We start from the raw sequence: 17,156 nt of genomic DNA on the forward strand, positions 1-17,156 counted from the left end.
CTGCTGCTGCTCCAGGTGCTGCCGCCCGGGGCTGCAGCAGGGTCGGGGCGCCGGGGCACGCGGGGCGCCGGCGGTGTCTGCTGGCCCAGCGCTGCCCCTGCCTTTCCTCGGGACGCGCGGCTGCTGCTGTTCCTGCCGCCGCCGCCGCCGCCGCCGCCGCCGCCGAGCTCCGCGCCCGCAGCATCCTCCTCCCGGATGGTAATCAGCGCCCCGCGCCAGCGCCGCGGGCGGGCGGGCGAGCGGGGGGTGGGGGCGGCGAGGGGAAAGGGCGGGCAGCCCCGCGCCCCCGCCTCGCCTGAGGCAGTTCCCGGGGCCTCGGGCCCCCCACCCGCTCCGACGACCGCGGCCCTGGGCAGCCGCCAGAGCGCGCTTCTGCGCGGACCGGCTGCCGGCTCCGCTCCCCGCCCTCCCCGCCCCGCGCGCAGTCCGCCCGCTGGCGCTCAGGCCGCGGGGAAATCCCTCCATCTCCCCGCCCCGCGCCCGGGGAGGGGAGGGGACAGCGCTCGCGGACCCGCTTTCTCCGAGGGAGCGCCCAGGAGGCTGGCGCGCACTGAGTGGCCGGGACGGACGCTGCTTGCGCTCCTGCAGTCGCCGGGTGCCGTTAGGCGCGCGGAGCTAGGACGCCCGGCAGCCTCGGCGGGATCGGATCCCCGGCGGTGAGGGCGCCCACTGACTGCGCGCCCTTATGTTTCCTGCTCAGGACGCTCTGCCCCGCGGCGGGCTAAACCTGAAGGAGGAGCCGCTGCTGCCCGCGGGCCTGGGCTCAGTGCGCTCCTGGATGCAGGGCGCGGGCATCCTGGACGCCAGCACCGCGGCGCAGAGGTAAGCGTTCGGACGCGACTCAGCGCGCTCCGGTTGGACGGCTCCGTGCCGCCTTCGCTCAGCTTGCTGAACTGCTGGGGCGAGGGGTTGGACGGAACCCTAACTCTGCACTGTCCCAGCAAGCTCTTGCTCCCACCCTGCCCTGAGCGCCTGTGCTTCTTCCAGAGGATGGGGGGAGGGGGCAGCCGGGGCGGGGCTTCTGCCTCCACTCCTGGATGTCCCGACTCTGATTTCTGACTATCGCTCGCGTGCCCAGCGGTCCGTGGCTCAAGAGGAGGAATTCTCCCGGCTCCCCGCAGTCCCCCAGCCACCAGTCGTCAAGGAATTGCTGGCCCTTCCTTCTCAGGCAGCTTAAGTGCCCCTCCTTGTCCAGTTCCACGGATCTCTGCCAGGAAAGGCACAAAACCCAGCCACCTTACTGCTTTCTCTAATCCCTCAGAGTTGGAGGATGGGGGTGTGTGGGAGCCGGCGAAGCGGCTGCAGGCTGAAGAGTGGGGAAGAGATGAGGTGGGCAATCGGCTTGAAGGAATGATCGGGACTGAGGATGGGGCAGGTTCGCCAGGTGTTTTTCTGGTGGGTCCTGCCCAAGGACAGGGGTCCCTAGGAACCCAGCGCCCACGCCCATCTCCTCTGACTCTTCTGCAGGAGTCTGCGCAGGAGCCTGGGTGGGGGATGGACTCCTGGATTTAGAAAGGAAGTATAAAGGTTTATGGACCTGCCCTCCCCACCCAACACCTGGGCTCCAGGCTTTTGTATCCCCAGTTGTGAACAAGGGGAGGGGACGTTGGACATCCTACTTGGAGATCTCAGTGGCTGGGACTAAGGAAGTGGTGCCTCTGCAGACACCTGCGGCGCATGGGAGCTGAACTTTCCAGAGGTCTGAGCAACTGTCTGTCCTCCTGCTGGGAGGTTTCAGGGCAGACCAGATCTGAACGCCAGCCACACATTCACATCCCCAGTCCTGTTCAGGGGATACCACCTCACCACCAACCCCAACCTAACCTCTTAACAGACACACACTTTGTTTCATGTTCAAACTGAATGGTATTCCTGCCCTCCTGTCTGTTCATGACTGTCCAGAGGGAGCACTGGGGCTTCTCACCCGTGCTCACCTCTTCAGGAAGAGAAAGGATCTTGTCTTTGAATCAATTTACATACTTTCACTCATGATATAACTATATTCCAAGGAAAAAAATGAAAATAGAAAACAAAAACCTCACCTCTCTAATACAACAAACTGTCAATATTGTAATGTATTTCCTTCCCATTGACATTTTTTTTTTCTTGTGTTATACACACAGTTCTGTATCCTGCTTGTTTTTCTGTTGGTTCTGGTTTTTCATTTAACTTGTGGTGGTTTAGTCACTAAGTCATGTCCAACTCTTGTGACCCCATGGACTGTTAGCCTGCCAGGCTCTTCTGTCCATGGGATTCTCCTGGCAAGAATACTGGAGTGGGTTGCTGTTTCCTTCTCCAGGGAATCTTCCTGACCCAGGAATTGAACCCAGGTCTCCTGCATTGCAGGCAGATTCTTTACCAACTAAGCTATGAGGAAAGCACTCATTTAATTTGAGGTGGTCAATTTCTTTGTCTTTTTCTCCGTCACCGGCTGTGTGGTGAGAGCTCCTTGTAGGAGTGGATGGAGGGTTCCATTAGGGCCTCAGGGTTTATGGTTCCTATTTGCCTCTGACCTTCCCCTCTGACCCTGCCAGCAGGTTTAATGAGGAGGAAACCCCTTGTATACTGTGCAGGTTCAGGAAGTGTGGAGATGAGGCTCCTCCCACAAGATAGAGCATTAGCAGTGTTGTGTGCACATAGGGAAGAGGTCTTGAGTAAGGGGAACGTGTCCAGTCTGAGTCCTCAGGGCCACCTTCCCACCCCCAATTTGAAGAGAGGCATGTCTTCGGTCCTGACTGCTTATCTCTAAGTCCAGAGACTTCTTTGTCTCAGAACACAGATTGGGAGTCCTCACACCTTTGGTTGTTTCTGGGCGCCAAGGGGAGCAGGTCAGGGGGATACTCCTTTCTTACTCTTCCTGAGGTGCCATCATCTCACCAGTTGGCTCTTGATCCTTCATCAGTCCTCTGTTCGTGTCTTTTCATCCTAAAACCACAATGACAGGAATTCCTTTCCCTGCCCTGACCTTCTTCTACCTCCACAGGCTCCGCTCCCTCTGTCTCAGAACAACTTGCCCTGGAACAGTCCCTGCAAGGCTGCCTGAGGTCTGACAGCTGTCTTTGATGTGTTCTATGCCTTCACCCAATAGCCGCCTGTTTGTCAGGGCTTCTGGATGGTCCCTCCATATCCTGTTCCTAATCACAGTGCCCATGGCCAGCTCTTAACCATGACATATACTCAACACAAAGACGTGCCCTCCAAGACTTTCCTCCCTGGCTTGAAGTTAACCTACCCCAGTGTATCACTTCAGCCTGCTAGTCCACTGCCCCAGCCTCTCACCACGCCCCCCAAAGCATCTGCCACAAAGGGGGCCAAAGAAAATTTCCAAAGAATTTTTCTCTGATCGTGTCCCTCCCCAATTAAAAACTTCAGTGACCGCCCCCCACCTCCCCAATTCCTCCCAGACACTCAGCATTCAGGGCACATCACAGTCTGATCCCAAGCTTCCTCTCAGCCTCTGTGTGACACTTGGCATTCAACAATGTCTCCTGAAACAGTTCCTTTGCTCCCAGGCCCCATTCACACACTGGATAAAATTTTACAACCTCTGGGACCCTCCCCCTAGCACCTTCTCTCTCTGTGCCCTCTCACTCAGCCAAGGGGAATAGTTCTAAGTACTGTCTAAGGATGCTTGTCACAGGCCAGAGTCAGCTGTGCCCTGCTGTCCTGGACTTCCTTGCCCAGCCAGCCTACACCTTCCTTTAGGGCCTGGATGGTGGTCCTGGGCACCAGGATCAAGCAGTTAGGGGGGTAACGAGTATCTGCTGAAGGAAGCAGGAGTGTGTGTTACAAGGTTACCAAGCCTGTTTTGGTTAGACTCCCCTGTTCACATTGGTGGTCCACCTGATCGCAGGAACCAGGCACTGGAACAGCTACTGCTGCCCAGCTTTGCAGCACCAAAATTTTTCGGAAGGAGAAGGCCCAGAGCCTGCTAAGATCAATGAGGGAAGATCTGTCAACAGGAAGGAAGATTCTGGGTGAAAGAGAGGTACCTCAGAGGTGATAGGGAAGGCTGGAGCCTTGGGCTGGCAGGGTCTTCCCAGTGGGGAACTCTGCCCAAGAATCCCTGGCCATTGCCATGACCCTCCCTCCCCTGGTCCAACAGGACTTTATCTCAGAGACCCATACCCCAGCCCTAGCCCACCTTCCTGCAGACCCACAAGCTCTTGCTGGGGTGCTCAGCACAGAAGCAATTCAGTTCTCTCCTGATGTGACTCGCAGCCTGGGTAGACTCCTGGAGGACCAAGGCTAGCCCTCCCCCGTGAGCTGGTCCCTGAACACTAGCAGCGCCCTGAAAGGGAAGCCAGCTGGGGCTGCCTTTCCTGTAAGTAGCTGCAGGCTAGCCTCCCTGCTAGGAAATGCTTTTGTTTGCTTTAATAATTAATAGCCATTCCTCAGCCTGGGACCTGGCAGGCAGGCCTGTGGGTGGGTGGCGAGGGGGTGGGCAGAGAGAAGCAGGGTGGACTGTCTTTAGGTAGAAGTGAGAGCAAGAGGAAGCATGGGAGAGCTAGCTAGTAAGTTTTGTTCCCAACCCTCCTACCCCAGTCCAGGGGCCCTGGGGCTGAGAGAATTTCCTGGGGCAGGTAAGTAGAGGCCCTCTGGGATAGTGGGAGTAGGGATATGAAGCAGCCCCAAAGCATCATCTCCACTTGGCCCTTCTAGACACAGATCCTGGGCAGCTGCCTCTAGGCACCAGGTCCTCCTCCTGCCTGTACTGTCCTAGGCTCTGGGCAGGGCTAGGCCAATAGATCTTGGCTGAGACCAGGAATGCCAGGCCCAGCTTGATGATTATCAGCAGTCCCAGGGACCCAAGGGATGCCTGCAGGGAGAGCTGGGGCCTGTGGAATGCTTGGAGGAAGAGAAGCTGCAGAGGAGAGGAAAGGGACGCTTCTGTAGTCATGCTGAGACGGGGGAAAGAAGAGCTGGATATAGCAGAGACCTTAGGGAAGCTGAGACAAAGGATGAGATGCAGAAGATATACAGTTTTACTCCTTCCAGCTCGGGTGGAGGGGAGTTAAAAAGGAGCCTCCCCTCCCTGCTAATGACCTCAGGACTTCTCTCCATCACCCAGAATCCCAGATTCCAAGATGGATCAGGCCCAAGCCAAGGCACTGCTCAGAACTTTGGCCTGCCAAGGCAGGCAAGAGTTAGGATTTGGTAGAGGCTGGGTAGGTGGGGAGACGGAAGGCCTGAGGATGCCTCTGGGGGAGGGCCAGAGCTTCATTCTTAGCCACTGTCTGTGGGATTTGGGATGTTTGTTTTAAAATGCTCCTGCTAATACAAAGCTGGCTTAAAACTCAATATTCAAAAACCAAAGATCATGGCATCTGGTCCCATCACTTAATGGTAAATAGATGGGAAACAATGGAAACAGTGACAGACTTTATTTTCTTGGGCTCCAAAATCACTGCAGATGATTATTGCAGCTGTGAAATTAAGAGACCCTTGGTCCTTGGAAGAAAAGCTATGACCAACCTAGACAGCATATTAAAAAGCAGAGACATTACTTTGCCAACAAAGGTCCATCTAGTCAAAACTATGGTTTCTCCAATAGTCATGTACAGATGTGAGAGTTTGACTACAAAGAAGGCTGAGTGTGGAAGAATTGATGCTTTTGAACTGTGGTGTTGGAGAAGACTCTTGAGAGTCCCTTGGACTGCAAGGAGATCAAAACAGTCAATCCTAAACAAAATCAACTCTGAATATTCATTGGAAGGACTGGTGCTGAAGCTGAAACTACAATAATTTGGCCACCTGATGTGAAGAACTGACTCATTGGAAAAGACCCTGATGCTGGGAAAGATTGAGGGCAGGAGGAGATGACAGAGGATGAAATGGTTGGATGGCATCACTGACTCAAAGGACATGAGTTTGAGCAAGTTCCAGGAGTTGGTGATGGACAGGGAGGCCTGGCTTGTTGCAGTTCATGGGGTCCCAAAGAGTTGGACATGACTGAGCAACTGAACTGAATAATTAGCATGTAATCAAGGCTGTAAAGGCATGTGAACTGCCTTCTGAGTTGAGAGCAGAGACTGACTGTGAAGGAAGTAGCATCTGTCCTAGACAGCTTTGGCAAGGTCCAGCTGCTATGAGAAGGGCCCTGGGGCATCCTGTTCTGCCTCGGAAAGGAGCATCTCAAGGGACCCCTGGGTGCCCAAGCAATAGCAGCCAGACAACTCTGCAGCCCCCAGGTTTGCATCCCCCTGTACTCCGAAACACGGGTTACCTGAGTGACTCAGGCTGGAAAGATCAGGTTGCTCTTGGTGTCACCTTTAACCTGGATTCCCAAGGAAGTACTAAGGAAGCCCACACACGCCCACGCTTGGATGGCCTCCAGCCAAAAAATAACTCTGTTACCCGAACTTTTCTGTCACAGTCTCCTTTAATTTGGGGGCTATTTCAGAACAGAAGATAGGAAGGGGATGAGTTGGCCCTGGTGGCTATATGAAAATGAGCCCTTTCTCCTCCCATATCCCAGCTCTTTAGTACAGGAGCAAAGAACTCACCACCTCAGCACACTCCGGGGTTGATAGGAAAGTGTTTTGAACATTTGGTTGAAAACAATCTTTTTAAGAAAGCAAGTGAAAGTCACTCGGTCGGTTCAACTCTTTGTGACCCCATGGACTATACAGTCCATGGAATTCTCTAGGCCAGAATATAGGAGTGGGTAGCCTTTCCCTTCTCCAGGGTATCTTTCCAACCCAGGGATTGAACCCAGGTCTCCTGCACTGCAGGCGGCTTCTTTACCAGCTGAGCCACAAGGGAAGCCCTTAAGAAAGCAAGGACGTGTAAATCATTTTGGAATCCTACGAAAGTGGTTAATGTGGCTGTTTTCGTCACTCAGCCGCATTTATCCAGAAAAGCCACACATATAGCATGCTTTGTACACTAATCATCCTAAGTGGATGAGATGTTTCTGAATTATAGGCTCCAGCAGCACGCAGACCAGGTGAGGCATCTGCCAGGCTGCACTCAGGTGGAGCTCTGCTGGCTTCTGTCACACTCCACTTGGGTGGAGTTGCTACCCCACCCATGTCCCCTGGGGACCCTTAGGAAAGGGTCTGCTTCCTCCGCCAGCATTTGCCTCCTAAGACTTTCTTAGACCACCAGAGTCTGCTCTGCCCACCTGCACACCAGGCCAATCCCACTGAGAAATGACACCCCAGAGGCCCTTAGCTGGTGACTGATGGCATTGGTGGATAAAGACCTCAACTTCCATGCCCAGCCCTCTGACGGGATAGCTGAAGCACACGTTCTAGGCTTGTTTCCAGGGCTCCCTGGGGGCTGAGCTGCAGCTGTCCACAGTGGTACCTCCCGGGTGATGCACCCAATAGGACTGCCTTTCCTCTGGTCACTCCCCACCCCCACCAGAGTTTCTGCATAAAGCATTTGCATTGGAGTCCTTGTCTCAGGTTCTGCTTCTAGGGAAACCCAAATAACACACTTGCCTCTCCAGACCTCCCAGGCTCTCCTGCCTCACTTCTTTCTTCTAGAGAACGGATTCCTATCAATAGACACCCTTGCAGTTTCTCCCCACGCTCCAGTGAGGGCCTCGGGCAATCCCACTTTGGAGACCACAGAATCAGAGACCTTGGCCTTCATTCACATCGCTGCCTCTAAGCCAGTGTAGGAGCACACGTCTGCTGCCAGGGTGCCCCAGCAGGCCTCTCAGGCCTCTCCGTGGCCTGGGTCTATCATCTGAGTTATTTGAGCATATTTCTTTCTTTCCGTTCTTTAATCTTGGTTTGTTTCCTCCTTACAAGAGCATCAGCTCCTCCCAAGGGGAGAAGAACAACAGTCTCCCCCTCCCTCGTCTTCCCTTGGGGCTTGCAGCTCTGCTCAAGGATGCTGATTGGTCATCTGCTGCATGGGCAGGGAGGCAGTGCAGCTGCCTGGGGGAGCCAGGAGAAGGAAGGCACAGTCCAGACTGACCTGCATCCTGCACTTAGCCGTTGTGCTAATCCTCATGTCATTCTCTGTGTTCATAGGAAATGTGAGGATATTTCTGTTTGTTTGTTTGTTTGTTTTTTAAGGCATGACACATAAGCTTTCCTTCCTTTTTTAAAAAAATTTTATTTTATTTTTTTTTTGCCTGCTCTATATCTTTGCGGCTGCTCATGGGCTTTCTCTATGTATGACAAGCGGGGACTCCTCTCCAGCTGCAGTGCTCAGGCTTCTCAATGTGATGGCTTCTCTCGTTGCGGAGCACAGACTCTAGAGTGCACGGACTTCCATAGTTGCAGCACGTGGGCTCAGAAGTTGTGACACACAGGCTGAGTTGCTCCATGGCATGTGGGATCTTCCTGGATCAAGGGTTGAACCCATATTCCCTGCATTGACAGGCAGATGCTTTACCACTGGAACACCGGGAAAATTCTACAAGGATTTCTTTAAACCAAAGCCCTTTCTATTTCACCTTGGTCTTCTCACTTGTCCTGCAGGGGTATGAACAGAGTAAACTGGAGACATTTGCAGACCAGGAGCAGTCCTGGTCGTGCAAGCAGGCATCTTGCCCGTTCTGCCGTCCTCTCTTGGTCCGCTGGGTCAGTCTGTTACTCATATTTTTCTGCTGTCATTCATGATAGTGATCCCTGTCCCAGAACTGTAAGCTATCCACCTTGTCCCATTGCTTTGCCTGGATGTGTGTGAATGTGTGTGTGCCTTAGTGCCTCCACTAATTGAGGTGGAGCATGGAGGGTGATGCTGGGCTACCTCAAGGGAAGTGGGATTGAGCCTGATCCCACAGTGGGGTGGGTCGGTGCAGCCCCTCGATGGATACTGGTTCACAGACCCCAGGCAGGGGTACCTGCTACCTTCCCTCTTGGAAAGTGTCCCCCGCAACCTCTCTCCCTGGGAATCCCCTCCTGCTGAGAGGGCAGGCCCTGTGAAGGAAGCTTGGCTTAGGGCTTAGGGCAGACTTCCCAGCTCTGGTCCTTAGGAGCCTGGCAGGAGCCAGCAGGAAGCCAAGACCCAGGACTGACTGGTATTTGGCAGGAGGGATGGATGGGAGAGTAGGCTCAGCATCAGTGATTGACTCTTGGCCTGGGAAGTGCAGGAGTAGCTGTGTAGATAAGGGTATGTTGTGTAGACATGGGATTGTGTTCTTGCTCAGCCTCCATCCCCGCTCTTGTAAGGCCTCTTTCTTTCTCTACCCACTCTCCCTACTGTCTGAGAGCCTTCCAGCACCTTTTCTGGGCCAGATGATGGAATAAAGGGTAGAGTGATCTGGGATGGCTTCACAGTCCACCCCCTTCTGGCCTTATGTCCCCCTAGGTGGTCCTGGAACCTCTCTTGAAGCTGGTCCTGGGTGAGAGAGGGGGCAGAGGAAGGAGTCAGGCTTACTTCCACCTTTAGTATATTCATTAACAGTAATCAGGGACCTGCTGCGATCGAAGTTCTTCAGGCTTCTCTGCCTCCTGGCAAGTGGAAAGCAGGATAGTCAAGGCCTGGACGTGAAAGGACAGTAAGCCTGAGGCAGAGGAGAAGGGAGGGACATTGAAGGAGGGAGGAGAATGATCCTGGAGGAAGGAACATGTAGAAATAACTTTTGGTGGGAAAGAGAAGGTACTGGTGGCCCCCTCCTCATCTTGATCAGCCTCTCACTTCAGTACACTGGGCCTTCCCTGCCTGCAGCATCTTCTAAGCCCTGCCTAACTTCAGAGCCTCCTGGTGGCGTTTAGTCATGTTTCCCAAACATGGGAAAGTCTGGACCACTGGGGCTCCCAAGCAGGCTTTCAGGAGGAGGAACAATTTTCGTTCTATTGGTTATGTATTTACTGTAATCTATATAAGTGAAAATACAACAAGCTTCTCAAGCCAATGACATTTCAGATATTATAGCTTTGCATGAAGCCAAGTAATAAGTTGATTTACAATTATATGAAGAAAAATATTAAGCATTGTTGAGTATGGCAGAGGTCATCACAGTGGCATGTCCAGGATGGACTCTGGTCTAAATGGCTGTCAAAGCAGTTCCACCATCCTCACCTCTGCATCCCTGCAGTGGCCTCTCACTTTCAACACCCTGGGCACTCCCTGCCTGCATCATCTTCTAAGCCCTGCCTGATTTCAGAACCTCTTGGAGGCCTTTAGTCATGTTTCCCAAACCACATGCCTCCATCAAAATGCTCCGTAGTCAAGTAAGCATGGTATGTTGGTAATCTATTGCCATGTTAAAAAAAAAAAATTATTCCCAAACTCAGTGACATAAAATAACATTCATTATCTCACACAGTTTCTTAAAGTGAGAAACCAGGGAGCAGTGTAGCTGCGTAGTTCTGGCTCAGGGTTTCTTATGAGGCTTCAGTCATCTGAAGGCTTGCCTAGGGCTGGTGGATCTCGCCCAGCTGATCAGTTAGTGCCGGCTGTTGGCAAGAGGGTTCGGTTCTTCTCCATGTGGACCTTCCTCAGGACTGCTTGAGTATCCTCACAACACGACAGCCAGCTTTGCCCAAGTCACTGATTGTTTAGGGCAGGAGCCATGTATCTTGTATGACCTAACCTTGGAAACCATCTGCTATCACTTGTGCCAGATTCTATAGGCCATAGAGACCAACCCTGACAGTGTGAAGGAGGGACTGTGCAAGGACCTGAGCTCCAGGAGGCAGGGGTCATGGGAACCACCCTGGAGGCTGGTTGCCACACATGGGGAGCACTGGCCTGAGCGAGTCAAAGAGAGTCCCTTCCTGGAGGGTGCCCCAAGGACGCCCCCACCCCGACACACACACTCACGAGTATTGCATGAAGCCTCATCTCCCAGCGGTTGTGGCTATCGCACTCCTTTGTAGAACGAAGATCTGGAGCCATGAGAGAGCTGAAGAAAACATTTTGGAAGACCTTGACCCAGAGAAGAAAGTCTAAACTCCATGGCCTGGTTTTTGTGTGCCTACATAGTCTGGCACTTCCAATACAAACCTTTTCTCTCCTCGCTTCACACTTTGAAACCTGTGGTCCAGTGACAGTCACACCTACAGCCATTTCTTATGCTATTAGTTCTGCCCTTTTGCCTCCTGCCCTTGTCGAGCTCCTATTCATTCCTCAAAGACCAGAGGGAAAGCAACCGTCTCTGTGAAGTCTTCCCTTCGTCTCACACAGAATTAATTTTTTCTTCCTTTACTTTTATTGTTTTTTATGTAGGAACATCTCTTAGGGGGTACTCACCACTCTGTCTCCTGTTACGTAAGCTCTCTGTATCTGTCTTCTCTCCCCTTCCAGGTGTTTCAGTCTGGCCCCACATGGTGCCATGTGGCCAGAGCTTAAGACGTCATTGGGGCTCAGGAAATATTTGGTAAATAGGGCCTTGGTTCTCCTACTTGTGCTCTAACCATGGCTTTGTTTCTGGGGCTGGTTTCTGATGAGCCAGGAGAAAGCAAGACCAGACCACAAGATGCTTCTGCCCAAGGGAGCCAGTGGTATCCTTCTTAAAGTGTGGAGGCAGGTCCCCCTACACCTGAGGAGGACTCTTCCACCTTCAGCCGTAGCCCGGAGTCCAGGCTGGGCAGTCTAGTGCCCTGAGCCAGTTCAGTGCCTCTGAGTATCTGATGGGCTTCATCATCTCCCAGGCAATGCCACAGGCTCATGCACACAGCTGTGAACTGGGGTATGCCGAGATATTCATTCCCAAACCACCCAGCTGCCCCTTGAGGCCCTAAAGGGCAGTCACAGGAGCCTCAGGTCAGTAAGATGTGTTTTTCAGGTCAGTAACATGTGTTCATTTGGTTTTAGGGACCAGCTTCCAAAATGTAGGGCCCAGAGAAAAGTCTAGGAAGGAGTCTGCCAGGGATACCCCCCCAATGTGCCACTTATCCCTGCGGGAGCAGGTTCGGTGATCTCAGCACTGGGAGGCTTCTGTCTGAAACTGAGATGGCCCTGGCAAGGGTGGCATGGGCCCGTCCAGTTAACTCTTGACATGTCGGAGCCGAGTCCTGGTCAGAGGTGATAGGTGTCTTTCCGAAGGGCACTCACTTCCGGTGGTTTCCAGCAGCTTTCCTCCCCACAGTGGTGTGGGCCTGGCACGAGCACACTTTGAGAAGCAGCCCCCTTCCAACCTCAGGAAATCCAACTTCTTCCACTTCGTGCTGGCCATGTATGACCGGCAGGGGCAGCCGGTGGAGGTGGAGCGCACAGCCTTCATCGACTTTGTGGAGAAGGACCGAGTGAGAGGCTTGTGGGCTCACCGGGAAGGAAGAGGGTGGGGAGGTGCGGGTGGGGGGTTTTCAGGGAACTCCTTCCCACTGGAACAGATGACGGATAGGCCGTGGAGGAGTGGAGGAGCGGGTGGTGAATGGATGGGGGAGGAGAGGGAGGAAGGCTGCGTGGGGAGTGGAGGGGGAGGGGAGTGACTGGAGGATCCCTGGGAGCACCGAGCATCCTCCCTATCTTATCCCTGCAGGAGCCTGGGGCTGAAAAGACAAACAACGGAATCCATTACCGCCTCCGGCTGGTATACAACAACGGTGAGTAAAGCCCACTACCCATGGGGTACCACAGCACCATGTGACACATAGTACCCCTCTGTCAGAGTGGAGGGGGCCTGGCTCCAGCTGGGGAGGGTGTGGAGTATGTTTAGTCATCAGAAGCCACAGGAGCTCCCTAAATAACAAACCTCTCCGCCTTCCCACCCTCAGGTCTTCGGACAGAACAGGATCTCTACGTGCGTCTCATTGACTCCATGTCCAAGCAGGTGAGCCAGCCACCATCTCCCCTGAGATCGGAACAAGCATCCTTGTCCCTGCTTCCACATCCCCCATGCGCTTCATCCTCACCAATCTAACTCCCCACATTCCACAGGAGGAGGATATGTGGCTTTTGTCCGCTAGACAAGAAAAAGACATTTTTCACAAAGACTTTGCTCTTGGGTCCTGTTATCTAGAAATTCAGCTCAGATGGAGATTTAGGTGGGTTTACTGAGGGAGAGGAGAGAAGATCTCAGGAGGGGACCACGGAGAAGCAAGACAGAGCAGGGGATGCTTAGCAAGAATGTGATGTCAGCTGGAGTCTAGCTTCTGCCTGATCCTCAGGCTAGAGGAAGAATGGCACTGAGTTGTTGCCCCTTGAGACAAGGAGGCCAAGATTCTGTCCCCTGTATTGGTCAGTTACTGGCTGGGGACCACTCCCAAGGGAAGTGTGTAACCTTCCAGACATTTTCAGGGGAAGCAGCTCCTATCCGCTGAGAGCAGTTCTCAAGAGAAAGCCCTTAGCAGCTAACACAGGGATGGGTGCCTTGGTCCAGCACTGGGTGGGGCTCCAGAGCTTCCAACACTGGCCCTCAGCACCTTGCTGATTTGAAAAGAGGAAAGGAGGAGGCTTGGGGCCAGCCAGAGGAGCGCTGGGCAACTTAAATCTGAGTCAGCCCTCATGGACTCTGCAGCCTTAGGCTTTTCAGAACTCTGTGTGCTGGTAAGGAACAGGGCTGAGTCTCAGATGTGAAAATCAGTGGCCTGAACTGGAGGTGGAGGCTTGGGCTTTCCCACACAGACAGGCTTCCAGCAGCCTCCACCCAATCCCAGGGTAGAGGAAGAAGTGGTGCGTTTCTAGGATGCCTGTGGTCACTATGGTCTGAGAGGCAGACTGGGAAGTGGCAAAGTGGGATTGTATGGCCAACAAGCGTGGAAGAGGTTGGAGACTGTCCACAGAGAAAGAGACCCACAAATGAGGGATGGCTGGTAGGCCCAGACGTTTTAAGTTGGAAGCCAAATGTGCGTTTGGGAAGCTTACTCCTTGCTTCAAGGCCAAGGAGAGGCTGGGGACTGGTTGAGGGGTTGGGGGCTGATCCAGTGGTCCCAGAGGAAGCCTTTGACCTGGCCTGCGGAGATGACAGGGATGGGGAGCGCAGCCGAGGAGCTGGCGGGAGAGCCTGGGGGGATGATGCCTGTGAGAACCGTGGAGTCTGGAGTATATGCCTGGTCTTGGTCAGGGTGATCAGTGGACCTCCCTGCCCCAGGGCAGAATTGGCTCCAGAAAGTGCTGCCTGTGGACAGAATCTGTAGACTTCACCCCATTCTTGCCCATTCTGATGGTGGTCCCGGTTTGGGAAGCCAGGTTCCCAGCTCCTGCTTTGCACTCTTGGGCCCCCAGAGAGAGTTGGAGGGCATACTCTTCTCTGGGAGGAGGGCCCACCTGCCCCTCACCTGGCCTCGAGAGGAGCCTCCTTCCCCCCAAGCTCGTGCACTTCTTCCCCAGGCCATCATCTACGAAGGGCAGGACAAGAACCCTGAAATGTGCCGTGTGCTGCTCACTCATGAGATCATGTGCAGGTGAGAAGGGCTGGGGCGCTGGCCCAACCCCCTCCCCACTGATCCCCAGGGAAGCCTGGCAGGGGGAGGTGATGAAGGAAGAGTGAGGTCCCTGGGCACAGTGCTGGCTGAGGAGAGGGTCCTTGAGGCCCCATTAGCCTGGCCTGTTTATGTGGCTTCTCCGACTGTTTGTGCAAGAAAGGCCTCCTGCTGCTACTGGGAAGCTTAACTAATAAAGCTCTGGAGAGGGCTCGCTGGGAGGTGGGGGCAGGGCCTGGGCCTCCTGGATTAGCTCCAGAGCTGAAGGAGGAAACTTTTCTGCCTCTTATGTGACCTTCCGGGAAACCCCTGGTCAGGCAGGATGGGGAAGGTGGAGCACAGCTCTTGGTTCCCCTTCCCCATTACCCCAGAGCTTGGCATTTCTAGGCAAGGGCTCCCCAGGAGGTGTCAGTCAGACAAGGTCATCCTAGGCAACTCCTCACACATGGAAAAGAAACTAGAGTTCAAAAATCTGGTTGTAACAGTGGCTACCCTTGGGAAGGGCAGTGACCAGGATGGGGCTTCTGGGATGCTGGTCACATGGTATTTTTTGGTCTGGTTACATGGGTGAGCTCACTTTGTGAAAATTCTTGTGATACGTGCTTACAATTGGAGCTCTTTTCTATATGTATAAAAAGGGTACAGAGAGAGTAGATAGTCAGCATTCTACCCTTTCCTGGATCTTCCAGGAGCAGCACGCCTTTGGGACAAGGGTTTCCTGGCCAACCTTATCCCCAGGGCTGGGTTCTGGGAGTGAGCCCTTCTGGGCCAGGAATTCCACACTCAGAGATAGGACATCAGCATCCTCACCCTAGAGCCACACACACACGTGCACGTGCACACAAACGCACCCCACACTGTAATCTCCCTCTCCTTTCCCCCTTCCCTCCCTCCTCACCTTTCCTTCAGCCGATGCTGTGACCGGAAGAGCTGTGGCAACCGGAATGAGACGCCCTCAGACCCCGTCATCATTGACAGGTACAGGCCAGGGGTGGAGGGCCTGGCGGCTTGTAAGGGCAGGGCAGGCTGCAATCAGCTGCAGAGCACGGCGGCTCCCGCCACACTTTGGTGGCTCAGAGCAAGGGAAACGGTCCCCTGAGTGAAGCCCCTGGTGGCAGACTTTCTGAGGCTGGACTTAGGAGTTGTGCTTCCTGAGGGAAGAAGCCAGAGAAGACAGGGGTGGGAGGTGGTAGGGATGCCACAGCTGGAGGAACTAACAGGGAGTGGCAGGGAAAGTGGTCTCCGGTCCTGGTGCCTCCTCTAACTTCTCTGTTCATTTCCTTTGTTAGAAAAATAGGGAAATACTTGGTGAGTTTCAGTCATAGGACTGTAGAGGTGATGCATGTGAAAATGCATTTTTTTCTTTCTGAACAGGAAATATATATATATAAGGTACAAAATTCAAACGATAACACAAGAGAGTAAATAATGAAAAGTAAGTCTGCCCTACCCCTACATATAGCATATTGTACACAATCTTTTGTATTTAATACTTACCTTTTTTATTTGTAACAATATATTAATATCCTAGAACTCATTCCATATTGGAACTAAACCCTGCCTTGTTCTCCTTTTAATAGAGAAATCATTCACAGTGTACTAAAAATTCAAGTTTAAATGGGTTGACAGCAAGGTCTTCCACCTCTGCCTCTGACTCACCCATTGCCCTCCAAATAAGCAAGCATTGTCCCCAGTTTCATGAGTATCCTTCCTGAGCTAGCCTGTGCAAGAAAATGCAGACACAAACAGCCTCCTCATTCTTTTTTTGCTACTGCGAAATATTCCATTATACGGATGGACCGTAATTTCTTTAGTGTCTATTGCTGGACATTTTGGTTGTTTTCATTCTTATTTGGGCATAAAATATGCTATTGTGAATTACTTTGTCCATGTGTCATTTAGCATATGTGTACATTTATATGAAGGATATTACTAAAAGCAGAATTTCTGGGTCAAAGGAGATGTACATTTGTACTTTTGATAGTTATTGCCAATTTGCCCTCAGTAGCAATTATACCAATTGATATTCATACCAGCTATTTTGAGAATGCCTGTTGCTATAGTCTAGAGATGCAGAACCAGCAAAGGAGCCTGAGAAGCAGCTGCAGTAAAGTGGGAGGAAAATCAGGGGAGCAGAGTCCCAGAAGCCCAGCTAGAAAAATTTTCCCCAAAGAAGGCTGTAGTCAACTGCATCAAATGCTGCTCATGGAGATGATAAAAAGAATAAGAATTAACCATTAGATTTAGCAATGTGGGGGACATTGTTGACCTCAACAGGAGCTATTTCGGTGGCAAAAGGGGCAGAATTCTGATAGGAGTATATCTAAGAGAGAATGAGAGGAGACACTAGGGACAGTGACCAGAGGAGCTCTGGACTTTCACCCTAAAGGGATCAAAGAAATAAGGTGGCGGCAGGAGCACAGTGTAAGGCTAAGAAAAAATATATCTTGTTCAGATGCTACTGACAAAAATCCAGTAGGAAATGGAAAATTATGATGCAAGAGTTAGAAGGGAGAATCACTGAAGCAATGTCCTCTAGACAGCAAAGGGCACGGTGTCTCCTGCATAGGTGGAGGACTGGTTTTACCTGGGAGCACAGACAGTTATCCACGGAGACAGCAGGGAAAACAGAGAATCTGGGCATGGAAGTGGGCAAATGGATATATCCAACTTTGGAGCTTGCGGACGTCCTTTTCTGATTGCTTTGTTTTCTCAGTGAAATAGGAAACAGGGTCAACAGTTGAGGGTGAGGATGGAGAGGGAGACACTAGGACACGAAATAGTTTTCCAGGAGAGTGAGGGGACTATGGAAATGTTCTGTGATTGCCAAGTGCCACTAAGGGCCCACCTGAGATATGTTCATAAATTTACTTATCTATTTAT

At 52.7% G+C, this 17,156-nt stretch overlaps 1 protein-coding gene across 3 annotated transcripts in view; it reads left to right on the forward strand.

Annotated features, from left to right (window-relative positions):
* The first annotated feature begins 6 nt into the window (after positions 1–6).
* Positions 7–17,156, forward strand: part of EBF4 (EBF family member 4) — a 56,781-nt gene continuing 39,631 nt past the window's right edge. For 2 of the 3 annotated variants that reach the window (XR_005722332.1, XM_040247794.1), the window contains exons 1-6: positions 686–822; positions 11,999–12,155; positions 12,392–12,455; positions 12,627–12,682; positions 14,182–14,255; positions 15,183–15,251. Coding sequence is in view for 2 of the 3 variants with exons in the window: in XM_040247794.1 (XP_040103728.1) it covers positions 686–822; positions 11,999–12,155; positions 12,392–12,455; positions 12,627–12,682; positions 14,182–14,255; positions 15,183–15,251 (557 nt within the window). In the remaining variant the exon portion in view is untranslated. Of the gene's footprint in view, positions 199–685; positions 823–11,998; positions 12,156–12,391; positions 12,456–12,626; positions 12,683–14,181; positions 14,256–15,182; positions 15,252–17,156 lie in introns of those variants that run through there. The other variant, XM_040247795.1, reaches the window with a different exon arrangement.

Source organism: Oryx dammah, unplaced genomic scaffold (assembly GCF_014754425.2).
Source record: "Oryx dammah isolate SB20612 unplaced genomic scaffold, SCBI_Odam_1.1 HiC_scaffold_10, whole genome shotgun sequence".
Lineage (NCBI taxonomy): Eukaryota > Metazoa > Chordata > Mammalia > Artiodactyla > Bovidae > Oryx > Oryx dammah.